Below are 13,880 nucleotides of genomic sequence, written 5' to 3' on the forward strand. Positions count from 1 at the left end.
ACATAAAATTCATTACATTGAAAAAAGTGACTTTTTATTAAATGAACCTATACTTTAAATACATTTAATTGCAGTATGTGACTGTAGCAAACAGTCACATTAAAACTGCATAATGGAGAGTCATAATGGGGAGTCAAACATGAAAAACAAGAGAAAGAGCATAAATAATTAGCAACATATCTCTCTGGAGAAAAAGAATTTAGTATTAAAGACATTTCTGTCAACAGAGTGTGTCCTGCACTGCCATTCTGCAACAATGAGATGCATATTAATAGCTTTTATTTTCTTGATGTTAGTTCTTCCAGTTTGTGTATCTATATATTCTACATGTGTACCACAAGCAAAATTTAATTTTAATAGTTTATATAAATCAGGAGACATTATGATCGGAGGTGTACTGATTTCACATTTAAAAGCAACTGCACCAGAATTATCTTTCAGATCCATGCCTGAACAATGGAAATGTGAAAGGTAAGATAAAATACAATAGTACGATTTTATTGTTTTTAAATGGTGTATTACACTGCTTTTAAATATGTAAGAATTCAACATACTGCCACCTGACCTTGTTAATATCTAATTTGCAAATAGTCTAATACCTGTACAAAAATATCTGATGGCTTAGTAAATTAAAATAACAGTGGATATTTGTGCATGGGCTGATTATGTCAGCATTTTAGCATACAACTAATAGTTTCTTTAAATAATGTCTGAGCCAAAACATTTTTTTAATATTTTGACTTTTTCCTTTGGGTGGATTTGTGTGCTTTTGCAGGTAAGAAAAAATAAGTAAACGTCAATAGTAAGTTACTATAATTGTTCACGCATATAGGAATGTATATGAACCACACCATGTCCTTAGTGACTAAGCAGCCTAAAAAACAAACCATAAAGCAACTAAAACCTTAAAAAACTGAGTACAAAGAATCTACCTGTAATAATGTAAACTTATTCAAAACATTTTACTGAAAAAGATACTTTTTATAGTATATTAGTAACTGATTGTGCAAAGTAATCATTAAAGCACTTTTTTATGTTTTTGTTAGTTGTTGATATAGCATTAGACTGAAAACATTTTACATTGCCAACAGAATTTATCACACAAGGATTACAATGAATTTACTTTACATTTAAAGAAAAGTACTCTTTTTTTAACCTTTACAAACTTTATTTGGAAATTAAAAATGCAGAAAATTTATCTTTTTTATTGCCTATACAGTGTGGGAATAAACTAGAAAATCATCAAGAAGGCATACTCTGCCTGCAATCTCCTATTGTAGTGTAATTTGTGTTTAAGAAACCCTATCCTGTGTTATTCATCTTCTTACAGCTTTGATCTACCAATATTTCAAAGATCCCAGGTACTGATTTTTGCCATTGAGGAAATCAACAGGAGTCAGAGGCTACTTCCAAACATAACGCTGGGTTACCGGCTGTTTGACAACTGTATGAATGTGCAGGTGGCACTGCGAGCAGCCTCTATGCTGATCGCTGGCTCAGATGAGATAATCACCACTGAAGACTGTCGAGGACTGCCTCCGGTTGTAGCCATTATTGGAGATCCTTTATCAATTCATTCTGTGGCAATATCAAGGACACTTAGTGTTTATAGATTCCCTTTGGTAAGCTTTATGTGAGCTTTATATGTTACTAATAAATCTAAATAGGAAATTCCTCTTCACTGGTTTATATGTGCTATTTATTTCATTGTGAAAACATGAAATAATACTAGTATATAAAGGCTTCAGAAGAATGCAATAGTTTCTAAATAGACAAAGCTCTCCAAATAACCCTGAATGTTATCATTAATAATAAGCACAGAATAGACAGTTGTTCTTAAAGAAATACTGATTTTTTCACAATCTATTTTCAAATTCAAGTGTTTTTGAACCCAATGCTATTTAATATGCTTTGCCTGTATTTTTCTCTAGTAATAAATGTAACTATATAAAATATGATGTTATACCTCAAGAGTCCCTTGTCTGTCTTTAAAGTATATATAGTGCAATCGTACTGTCTTACCAATATTTAATACTTTAGCAGTTTCTCAAGATGTCTTGTGGCCATTTCATACAAAATATTTTTTTGATTATTGGCATCAAAGTATATCAATAGAAATAAAGCTGCTTTATGTGTTCACATTGATTTCTGCATTTTGTAGCATAGCGGAATGCAATTAGTAGCAACAGATATTCAAAATGCTGTCAGTTTATTTAGAATTAAAGGGAACTTAATTATTAACTGTCATAATTAAAGTACTGCTAAACACATGCATAATAGCTGCTCTATTTAATTTCTCATGGTTGAGAACAGAGATCTGAGTAACAAAGCAAGCCAAGACACCCTTTATTATGAAAAATGTGCCTGAATAATGAGACTGAAATGCCACAAACAGTTTTGCAGCTATGCCAGCCCAGCTCATTTTACTCTTCATAATAAATTTTATAGATAACTGGAGTTGAAGTGTATCCATTGTTGGACTTTATCTTCTTTTCTCCAATTATTCTTTTACTTTTATTAATGTTGATGTATTTCCTTCTCCAGAGCTCTTCCTGTCTTTGTTTTTATGCTTCAGTCTAAAGCTCTGTAGCTTTTCATCTATTGCTACTCTGGCACAAGTGTCAGTGAGGGATTGACTTCATCCCATAACCCAGGACTCTGGAACTGGGTAACAACAGCATGTATTACTGTAGCATCTGTCTACAATCCTTTCATCCATGCATTTTAGAGTTAAGGGGTGGCTACCTAAAATTCAATAAAATTTTTCTTTAGGTTGCACACATATCTTTATGGGCTCAGAGCATTGCACACATTTAGAAATTGAACATAATTTTATAAAATACACAATTAAACACAATGACGCAACCAAATATGTACACAGAAATAAACAACTATGTTTTTGTACATATCTGCACTTTATTTTCTTCTTAACTTAATCAATGTAATTTGTACATTACTAAAATTCAGTACATTTCTTAATGCTGCTGCCTTCAGCCCCAGAAACACTTTGCGGAGTTTGTGTGTTATCCCGTGAGCTGCATCAGTTTACCTCAGGTATACTGTGCTTATCCTTCCATGTTCTAAGAACTCTCAAATTGGCATGGTGCAAGTGTGCTGTCCTGGAATGACTGGCACCCTGCTAAGATTTGGTTAGTAACTTATCCTCCATAGATCTGATTAAAAGAAGTGAGTTCAGAAAGTGAATGATGGAATCAATGAATCGGTCAGTACAATAGAGTAGTGTGTTTGAAAGCTTTTTTTATAAGTAAATAATAAAATTAGTTTTATACCTTTAAAAAGTACTTAATCTCTTTTATGCATAATTAATGTAATGAAGCTTCACTATTTTATCAAATTAATATATAGCAGATCATTGGTATTTTCCTAAGGTAAAGTTGATTATGAAAGCATGTCATTTTTGTTCTCTTCCTCACAGATCAGTTATTGCGCCTCATGTGTCTGCCTCAGTGATAAACGGGAGTTTCCCTCTTTTTTGAGGACGGTCCCAAGTGATGCTTTCCAAGTCAAAGCGATAGTTGCAATAATTAAACATTTTAAGTGGACCTGGATAGGCTTAGTGGTGACTGACGATGATTATGGACTTTATGCTCTCATAAGCATTAATGAACAAGTCAAGAAATTTGGCTGTGTTGCTTTCTCAGAATCATTACAAGCGAATGACAAAGCAAAAATGATTTCCATTATCAATATTATTAAAAAAACAACAGCGAAGGTTATTGTGTTGTTTTTAACAAAATTGGTTGTAACCGTATTAATAAAAGAAATTGTACAGCAAAACATCACTGGCAAGCAGTGGATAGCAACCGATTCTTGGAGTGCTTTTCCCATACTAGGTAGCAATGAAAACTTCAATTCATTTGGAGGCACAATTGGCATTCTCCCCAAAAGAGGGGAAATCCCAGGACTGGAAGATTTCCTTCTTCAAGCTCATCCCACTCCAGATCCTAATAATAATTTGCTCACTTTGTTTTGGGAAAGGATATTTGAATGCACATTTCAAAAAAACTACAGCATGACCAGTTCAACCTCACTGGGAAGCAGCAGCAAAATCTGTTCTGGACTGGAGGATATCAAGAGCACCAGGACAGAATACAGTGACGTTTCCGAGTTAAGAGCTTCATACAATGTTTATAAAGCTGTCTATGCATTAGCTCATGCTCTGCATGATTTGGCATCTTGTGAAAATGGGAAAGGGCCTTTCGAAAATAGAACCTGTGCAAACATCAAACATTTCCAGTCCTGGCAGGTGAGAGCAGCTCCTTCTTACACTTTGTTTAGCCTTAAAGCACTTGTGTATTTTATCTTTTCTAAAGAAGTTTTTTACAGAATGTGTGCACCAAATTACTTTTTGATCTTTTCGCATTTTTTATTTTCATGTAGTGGACATGAGCAATTCATTACACAAACACATAATGCGGAATTACATTCTCAAACGCAATGAATCTAACTCAGAGTCATGGAGGGGACATCGGTAATCAACAAGTAGAAAACTGGATAATACTTTAGAATATTAACAATATTAAAGTACATTTATTCTGTACTTATTTGTAAATAAATGCCATCTAGAAAAAAATGTATTGGTTTGAAAAATTGTCTAATAAAGGGAACAGGTGGTTTCTTTCTCAAACATGATATGGTCTTTAGCAATTTCATACAATATAGCACTTTGGAACTGAATTATTTGCTTTACCTCACTTGCTGTATGCTTGTTGATAAGAATATAAGGGATAATTTTACCTTTATTCTTATCTTAATGTGTAATTTAATATTCTGTATTATTTCACTCACTTACTATGTGACGAGTAAGCAGTCGCTAAATATGTTTAAAATAAATGGCTGCTAAATAAATTGAACATAACTTTAGTCTTTATAAAACCTATATTATTTAAAGGCCTTGAGTTCAAATCTCTGCCCAGTCATTACTAAAATGTAGTTGCATGTTTTATTGGGTACTTTATTGTCTTCTCACATGCCAAAGATGCACAACATAGAACGACAGCCCACTCTAAGTTGGCTCTGCGTGTGTATGTATAATTGTTCCCTGCAATAGACTGGAAACCCATACATTGTTGATTCCTTTTCTATTTCTGATGTAGATGGAATTAGCCACAACTCTCTGCATCCTATAATTGTTCAGAAATGAGTGAATATAATTTAAAAGCAGCACAGTGGCGCATCAGGTAGGGATACCCCTTCATACATGTACTGTAAACTCCAGTGTGAATCATGCCTAAGCTGCCCTCTCTGGAGTTGGCATGTTCACGTCTTGTTCATTTAGGATACTTTTCACAGTGCAAAGGCATGTTGCTACATTCATTGGTAGCTCTATATTTATAATGCATGAAAAGGTTTCACAAAAGTGCATTGTGATAAATTCTTATGCATTGCAGGGATATATCTTGTCTTATGTCCCAGGTCAGTTATCTAACATACTGTACTTTAACATTCTCAAACCGATTCAGGTCATGGGGGACTGAACCTGTCCCGGCATCAGTGGCTACACGGGAGGAATCCGCCATGGACAGAGCACCGGTCCATCACTTTACAGACTCATTAGTGCATAAACTCACGTCAGGTTAATTTATAATCACCAATCATTCCAACACACACATCTGTTAGTGGATGTGGGAAAAAAAAGGATAATGCAGGATATTATATAAATAATTTTAGAATTAAAAATACTGACAAATTATATCTTGTCTATAGTCATTACAGTAGTATAATCATACAGTATAGTTTACATTCTATCAAACCTTTTAAAAACTTTAAAAATAATACTTTTTGTCTAATGACTTATTGTATTGTCATGTTAATTACACACCAAAAAGTACAATAAAAAATGCTTAAAATTTTTTTAAGCTTTGATCCAAAATGCTGATTTTAAATTTATCATATTATGTTATGTTAGCATATTGTTATTTAGTTGTATATCAACAGACCCATTGCAAAATACGAACATTCTGTGAAACCTTATAGCTCCAGAACAGAAAATGATATGCTCTGGAGAAGACTACTCAATGCTTGGGAAATGTATCTGAGGGGGTGCAATGTCAGGTTCCCCTTCAGATAGTATAATCGAATGTGCAATTTTATTAATAATGTGCATTTTCCCCTTTTTATTTCTGCATAAGCTTTTACATTATCTGAAGCAAGTGAATTTCATCAATAACTTAGGTGAAAGAGTAGCATTTGATGAAAATGGAGATGCACTTCCAACATATGATATTATAAATTGGCAACCAGCAGGTGATGGAACAGTCATAAGTAAAACCATTGGGGTTTATGACTACTTAGCCACAGATGGACAACAACTTTTATTAAAAGAAGATGCTATTTTTTGGAATTTTAATCCCACAACTGTAAGTAAAATGAAGCTCATGTTTTCAAATACTCTTCTGTATATGGCAATGCTTTGTAAAGTAACCATCATTTTCTTTTTTTCTTGATTGTATCTGTATTATTTAATGTTTGTTACACTTTTATTACTAATATAAAGAAAAAGTGTAATATTTTGTAAAGTTAAAGTGATAGGATTATTTGAACATATGCATTGCATTTTTGTTTACATCATATTCTCAACAAATAATACGTAATGCTGTAAAATGATTAAGACCAGTGAAAAATCAGATACATCACAGCTCAATCTCATTGCTCTCCAAGGTATGAATTAACCTGATGGGTTTTCAGGAATCCATGCTCAGGTCCTTTATGGCTATGGAATGGTTAGTGACTGGAATTAAAAACAATACCTGGTCCAATCAAGAAGGGACAGCATAGTGAATTCAGGCTTACTGTTCCGTTGTGCTGTTCATGCTTGTATTTCAGCAGTATGAAAAACTCTGTTAATTAGGTTATTTAAGTTAAAGAAACAAGACTATAACAAGTTAAACTAGACTGATGTCCTATACTATTTGAAATTGGAACAAAATCAAATTCTCACTTAGAAGATTTGTTCAAAACTTTTTTAAAACTTGGCAGGACCTAATCAATGATATTTTAGAATAAGCATTTAAATTACAGTTATATTAACTGCTTTCAATAGTTTTACTTTGGCTGTTGGCCTTCCTCTCTTTCTCATGGGTGTGGGTTGATTTGAATTTAGTTTTGTTAAGTTTTGACTTGATTGTATGGAATGTTATTTGTGTTTAATAAACTCAATAAAAGATAGATAAATAAATAATTAAACAAGAATAGATTTATTCACATATTATATATAACTGAGAAGGATAGTAAAATTTACTTTGTATATACACACACACATATATATATATATATATATATATATATATATATATATATATATATATACAAAAATATTGATTAATGAATACTGTATATAAATATCTGATAAAATATATCTGTTATATCAATGATTTTATATATATAGTATTTATTTTTAATCATTGTTAGTTTGTACCCATTTGTTGTATTTTGTTTGTGGTTATCACTCCATTTGTGTCTTTTGTTCTTTGAGGCATGGCGGGGCAATGATTTCTGCTGCTTCTTCACAGCTCAGAGCACATTTTTTGCCACAAAAATCAGACCAAAATAATTGCCAGAAGCTTCCCTGGGCCACTTAAAACACCACTGTACCATGATAAGTCTCTCAAACCTAATTCAGTTCCTCTTTCCCCATTGACTTCACTGCATTTCACGGAGATCAGTGAAGTTCACAAACATTTCTGTGATTTTGCTGATCTCTGTCTGCAGCGAACTCCACAGGGTTTGCTCCTCACTGCTTAACAGCTATAAAGCAGGAGACTGGCCTGAACATTGAAGTGCAATATTTTTATTTTTGTAATTTTATCTTTTCAAGATTCCAGAATCTGTTTGTAGTAAAAGCTGTATGCCTGGCACAAGGAAAGCCACAAGGAAAGGCCAGCCAGTTTGTTGTTTTGACTGTGTCCCCTGTGCAGATGGCGAAATCAGCAGTGAAACTGGTATAGTAGACTTAAAATAAATTTTTACATTATTGGAAAAGAAATTTGCTTCAGTTGAAGCACATGAAATAATATTTGTTCAATTTATTTTTCCAGAAGTCTAATGTGATGCATGGTGCCCATGAAATTTCATAAGATAATGGGCCTCAGTGCCATAGGTTAATCAGATGCATCAGAAGTGCTAATTAACTAAGTACGCTTCTGTATACAATATTTGTAATTTTTTTTTAAGGTTAATATTACTGGTAGGCAGGAATAAGCCTAGTATAATGAATAGTGTGTGGTACCATACACTACATGTTTACTTCTGTAAAAATAGCTAAAAAGTAATCATAAAAGAAAAATAATGTTTTCCAAGCCTGTATTGCCTTTCAAATCAGTTTGTATGACTCTTTTTATTGTTGACTTAACAACTGCTGGTAGGAACAGGAGGAATGGTTACCTTTTCAGAATCTGTTATTCCAGTTGCTTCAAAAAGCTTTCAAAGTTACTTAGTATGAAGTCAAAGCATCCTAAAGTTTAATCCTTTAAAGTTACAGTCCATGAGTTAAACAGAACACAACATTCACAAACCAGTTCATGGTTCCTGGAGCCCAGAGCCTGTTCTGGCAGCAATAAATGCCAAACAGGAGCCCTGAACTGGTGCCTGCAAGTCTATTGCAGGGTGCACACACCCGCATACACACTGCCATATGGTGTTTTTAAAAATGTTGAAGGAAAACCAGAATACCTAAAGAAAATACAGACCTGGAAGGAAAGTGCACTCACAATCACCAGGTGCAGGAGTCAAATACAAAATGTCAGATCCATAAGGCAGCATTGCTAACCATTGTGCTGCCCTCATCGAAAACAAAAGTGTAAGAATTGTGGCATACCTTATCCAACCCTGTTAATCCAATTCTAGGTGGGCCTGAGTTTACTTTAGTGGCGCAAAGTATCTGGACAGGGAGCTATTTTGTTTTAGGGCATTTTCATACAATCACACAACCACTCATATAAAGGCAAGTCAGATATGTATTTTCATGTAACATGCAATGGAATCTTGGAAGAAAACTTGAGAGCTTGAAGAAAATCTCCTTAAAATCACTTGGGGAAAGTACAAACACCTTACACAAACAAACTTCTAGAACTGTTAAATCAAATTACACATTTTCTGGAAAGAGAAGGACTTTGAAATGTTCTGGTTACTTTCTGAGCAAACCACTTTTAAGAAAGGAAGACATACGAAGGTTTGAAAATATGGTCCACATTTATGTAGTAGTATTTTCTGATCATGGTGCCAGAACGTGGAAGCTGGTTTCACGTTGATCAGACAAAACTTTAACTGTACTCTATACATGTGGTAATAAACTTAAACTTATCTGCAGAAGTGCTAAAGGTGTCCAAGATGGCGCATAACAAAACTTGCATAAAAATCCTCTATGGTTGCCATGAAAGATTTGGCAAACTTTGACTAATGAAAAATTGGGCTTACAGTAGTTGCATTGATAAAAGTAGCAATAAAAATGTTTTCTGCATCAATAGTGATGAATGTGAAAGATTTTTCCTTAAGCCTTCCAATTATATATTGTAAAATATACACATGGATAATGAAAAAGGTTTGGGGATCCACCCCGTATACTGAAGAAAATGCAAATGCAAGTGAAAGTCTTCACAGACTTGAGCTCCACACAGAACTGACAAAGGTTACATCAGGGCTAATATATACTGTATGTACAAAAGAAAGGAAGAGATGGGTTTATGAAGTGATGTAAACTGCAGGGTGCAATCCTGAGATCCGGAACAGGAAATTACATCAGGGTAAGGCGGGATCTTGAGGGGCAGAAGTGGAACTGATGATATTGGAAGGTGACTTCTGAGGACTAGAGGGGGATTTAATCTGAGGTTTCTTATGTTGTTATGCAGGGGTAAAAGAGGAAAGTTTAGAGGACAGTGCCAACCCCTGGTCCGGTGGGAAAATACAAGTATTTCAGCCCGTGTACCTCTGTCCTCTAAACTTGTCATGCCTGGGTCACAGAATTGCACAGAAACACAGGAGATTGTAGAGACAGGAACTTTATTCAAACACTTCAAATAATCATGTCTCTTTCAGAAGTAAAATGAGCTCCGTATGTAGTTAGAGGGGACAGTTCCATCTCTATTAAAAAAATAGACAAACATCATAGGAGTGCACAATGGGAGTGGGACCCCCAACAGGAGCAGAGGATGTCTGGGGGAGGAGAGAGAAAGAAAGCAATCATCAAAAAGTTCAGGTGCTGTTCAGGCTTTCAAGTACGTGAAGCGCTGCGCGAGAAGCATATCATGCGACACAGTAGCAGCAGTCCAGAAAGTAACGGAGCAATTAACCTTTACTTTATCTAAAATGTTCAGTTCTGAGTGACACAGAAGTGCAGTACAGTGGAACCTCGGTTCACTATCCTAAATTCATTCCAAAACTCTGGTCATAAACCGATTTGGTCGTGAACCGAAGCAATTTCCCCCATAGGATTGTATGTAAATACAATTAATCCGTTCCAGACCATACGAACTGTATGTATATATTTTTTTTTTTAAGTTTTTAAGCACAAATATAGTTAATTAAACCATAGAATGCACAGCATAATAGTAAACTAAATGTAAAAACATTGAATAACACTGAGAAAACCTTGAACAACAGAGAAAACTAACACTGCAATAGTTCGCGCTATAGCTCTACCAACCACTGGCTAAAAACACTTTTTTTTAATGAGTTTAAAAAATGAACATTTGGAAAAATCCATAATTTAATAAACCACCAAGAAAAGTAACATTGCAACAATGCACGTTACAAACCGATCGCTGTAAACAGAAGCGAAAACAAAATCAAGCCCAGTGCATTCTTTAACTGCCTTCCTACCTGCGTCCAGCCCCCCCCCCCCTTGCGCTGCCTGTGTGTGTGCATCTGTCTCTCTCTTGCGCTGCTGTGTGTGTGTGTGTGTGTGCATCTCTCTCTCTCGAGCTGCCTGTGTGTGTGCGTGCGTCTCTCTCTCTCTCGTGCTGCCTGTGTGTGTGTGTGTGTGTGTGTTGCGCTCTCTCGCTCTGTCTCTCTTGCTCGCTGCACAGGGAGAGACTGAACATGTACAAACCGAAAGGGAAACTGGCTTGTTTGTATACCGAGTGTGTGGTTGTGAACCGATTTGTACATGTACCAAGACATTTGTGAACTGAGGTTCTACTGTACTTTGCAGTGCCAAGAATCCCTGAAAATCTTGGTTCAAACACTGGCCCTCAGTACTGTCAGTGTGGACACTGCACATTCTCCCCATGTCTGTTGGTTTTTCTCCAGGTATTTTGCTTTCCCCTACAGTACATCCCTAAGGTGTGCATGCTGGGTTAACTGGTCATTTTGACTTTTCCCTTGTGCACTGGTACTCTGGCCCCCACAAACCTCAGTTGGATTAAACAGTTTTGATTGATTGATGTTCATTAATAATTGTAAATTCAAATATTTTTGGTTAAATTAAATAATATCAGGTTAGGTCAGGTTAGGGAGCATGCACATCCTGGTTGGTAACCCCCCTAGGCAGACACGCGGTCCAGTCCCACCCTTCGGATATGACCATCAGGCAGGTGTTACATGGGTGTCCCCTTGGCCTGGTCCAGCCACTCAGGTCCTCAACAATGAGGATGCTGCAAGCTGGATCACCTTCGGGGAATCGCGTCACATGGCCATAGTGGCGTAACTGATGCTACCTCATAATGTAGGTAATGTGCCTCATTTGGGACTCAACCAGTCAAACCAGCGATACACAACCATGTAGCAAGACAGGAGCACCAGGACTCTAACGACTTGGACCTTTATCCTTTTGCATAGATATCGGTAGTGCCACACACCCCTTTCCAGTGACCTCATGAACCCCCATGCTCTCCCAATCCATCTACTGACTTCATAGGAAGAGTCGAAAGAGACATGTCACTTCTGAGGTAAGTAAACCTCTCAACAAGGTCGACACTCTCTCCACAGACAGACACACTGCTGATGGCCGTCCCCAAGAGGGCATTAAAGGAAAGGAAAAGGAAGTACTATTGTTTGCATTATTCTTCTTGTTTTTTGTAAACAACTGATTCATTAGTTTAATGAGCATTTTTTGTGTCACTTACCACATCGTTTTGCAGATGCTATTGAATGCAGACAGTGTTCACCTGACCACTGGTCTAACAATGGAAGAAATCAGTGTGTGCTGAGAGAAATTGAATACCTGTCCTATGAAGATGCTATGGGATGTACATTAACAACAACTGCATTGTTTGGTACCTGCCTGTCAATTACCGTTTTAGCTGTTTTTGTCCTCTATCGAAACACCCCAGTGGTAAAAGCCAACAATTCTGAGCTGAGCTTCCTTCTCCTGATTGCACTGACCTTGTGTTTTCTTTGTGCTTTGTGCTTTATTGGCCAGCCATCAGATCTGACCTGTAGACTACGGCATGTGGTGTTTGGTATCAGCTTTGTTTTGTGTATCTCTTGCATTCTTGTTAAAACTATTGTTGTGATAATGGCGTTCAAAGCCACATTGCCCGGTAACAACATGATGAAATGGTTTGGAGTGACCCAGCAAAGAGGCACAGTTTTCTTTTTTACTTTTATCCAGGCTTTAATATGTATAATTTGGCTGGCTACCAATCCACCTTTTCCAGCTAAAAACAACAAGTATCAAACTGCAAAAATTATTTATGAGTGTGACGTTGGATCAGTGACTGGATTTGGCTGTCTGCTCGGGTACATTGGTTTATTGGCTGGGATCTCATTTGTATTGGCTTTTCTTGCAAGAAATCTTCCAGACACTTTTAATGAAGCCAAATTCATTACCTTCAGCATGCTCATCTTCTGCGCCGTCTGGATCACTTTTATCCCAGCATACATCAGCTCTCCTGGAAAATACACTGTAGCTGTGGAAATATTTGCAATCTTGGCATCCAGTTTTGGTCTTCTTTTTGCCATTTTTGCTCCAAAATGTTACATTATTTTACTTAGACCTGAACAGAATACAAAAAAGGCACTAATGGGAAGAGGAAATGCTGACAAATGAAGACATAACGTCAATAGTTATTTGTGATAGATAAAGTATAGGATTGTTACTGTTTTAGTATAGCTGATAAATGAAAGATGACATACATTGATACTAAATTGTAATTTACATTTGTAACAAAAACACCAAGATAACTCTTGATTTTTTAATAGAAATTGTGGTGACTATGAAAAAATAATGTAAAATTAAAAATATTTCTGCTTTTCAAATTCTGGTTATTTTTATTTCATGACTGTCAAATGACTGAAGGATGTATGTGGTGTGTTGGCGAGGTGCCTGTGTGCTTGTCATCTCTTGTTTTCAGTGTCACTGATGGATAACATGTTACTTGCGGATCTGTGAAAAGAGAAGTGAGTGCTGTGATAGTTTGAGGTCTCCGTGACCCCTTGAACCCTCAGACTTGACGTCAGACACCAGATAAAAGTCCAAATAATAGTTTTATTATTAATAATAATAATAATAATAGTGCACAAAGAACCCTCCACTCCACAATACTCAATAATAATCAATAATTCAACAAACAATAACCAATCCTCCACTCCCAGACGCGTTGCCACCCTTCCACTCAGCTCAGCTCCACGTCTGGGATTTCCCATAGTCCTTTTATATTCCCTGACCCGGAAGTGTTTCCCATCCTACAGTCCATGTGATTTCTTATCACTTCCGGGTCAGAGAAAAAGTCCTTTTCTTCAACCCGGAACTTGCCTACGACGAACTTCCGGGTTATAGGGCACAAACTCCTCTCTGGGCCTCCCTGCAGCGTCATCTGTTGGCCCCTGTGATATCCAGCAGGGCTGTAAAGGAAAACTCCATCGTCCATGATTCCCTGCTGGTATTCGGGGCACTTCCATGCAGCAGGGACAGCTCCATCTGG

General features: G+C 36.3%; 2 protein-coding genes across 2 annotated transcripts; both read left to right on the plus strand.

Moving 5' to 3' along the window:
• Positions 1 to 382: 382 nt before the first annotated feature.
• Positions 383 to 4,410, plus strand: LOC127526616 (extracellular calcium-sensing receptor-like). Its single transcript, XM_051922516.1, has 4 exons — positions 383 to 471; positions 1,331 to 1,622; positions 3,437 to 4,267; positions 4,402 to 4,410. The coding sequence occupies exons 1-4, from the start codon at positions 383 to 385 to the stop codon at positions 4,408 to 4,410; spliced, it is 1,221 nt and encodes a 406-aa protein (XP_051778476.1).
• Positions 4,411 to 4,458: 48 nt separating this feature from the next.
• On the plus strand, positions 4,459 to 13,080 carry LOC127526617 (extracellular calcium-sensing receptor-like). Its single transcript, XM_051922517.1, has 4 exons — positions 4,459 to 4,503; positions 6,153 to 6,380; positions 7,838 to 7,961; positions 12,096 to 13,080. The coding sequence occupies exons 1-4, from the start codon at positions 4,459 to 4,461 to the stop codon at positions 13,004 to 13,006; spliced, it is 1,308 nt and encodes a 435-aa protein (XP_051778477.1). The 3' UTR covers positions 13,007 to 13,080.
• Positions 13,081 to 13,880: the final 800 nt, after the last annotated feature.

The sequence above is a fragment of the Erpetoichthys calabaricus genome, chromosome 2, assembly GCF_900747795.2.
Source record: "Erpetoichthys calabaricus chromosome 2, fErpCal1.3, whole genome shotgun sequence".
Classification (NCBI taxonomy): Eukaryota; Metazoa; Chordata; class Cladistia; order Polypteriformes; family Polypteridae; genus Erpetoichthys; species Erpetoichthys calabaricus.

What these genes read in the sequence shown, in the direction of transcription:
- LOC127526616 (XM_051922516.1), top strand. Translation starts at nt 383, where the DNA reads ATGATCGGAGGTGTACTGATTTCACATTTAAAAGCAACTGCACCAGAA. An exon ending in GAACAATGGAAATGTGAAAG is followed by an intron (nt 472 to 1,330) that starts GTAAGATAAAAT and finishes ATCTTCTTACAG; the next exon opens with CTTTGATCTACCAATATTTC. An exon ending in GTGTTTATAGATTCCCTTTG is followed by an intron (nt 1,623 to 3,436) that starts GTAAGCTTTATG and finishes TCTTCCTCACAG; the next exon opens with ATCAGTTATTGCGCCTCATG.
- LOC127526617 (XM_051922517.1), top strand. Translation starts at nt 4,459, where the DNA reads ATGAATCTAACTCAGAGTCATGGAGGGGACATCGGTAATCAACAA. An exon ending in GGAATTTTAATCCCACAACT is followed by an intron (nt 6,381 to 7,837) that starts GTAAGTAAAATG and finishes TATCTTTTCAAG; the next exon opens with ATTCCAGAATCTGTTTGTAG. An exon ending in CGAAATCAGCAGTGAAACTG is followed by an intron (nt 7,962 to 12,095) that starts GTATAGTAGACT and finishes ATCGTTTTGCAG; the next exon opens with ATGCTATTGAATGCAGACAG.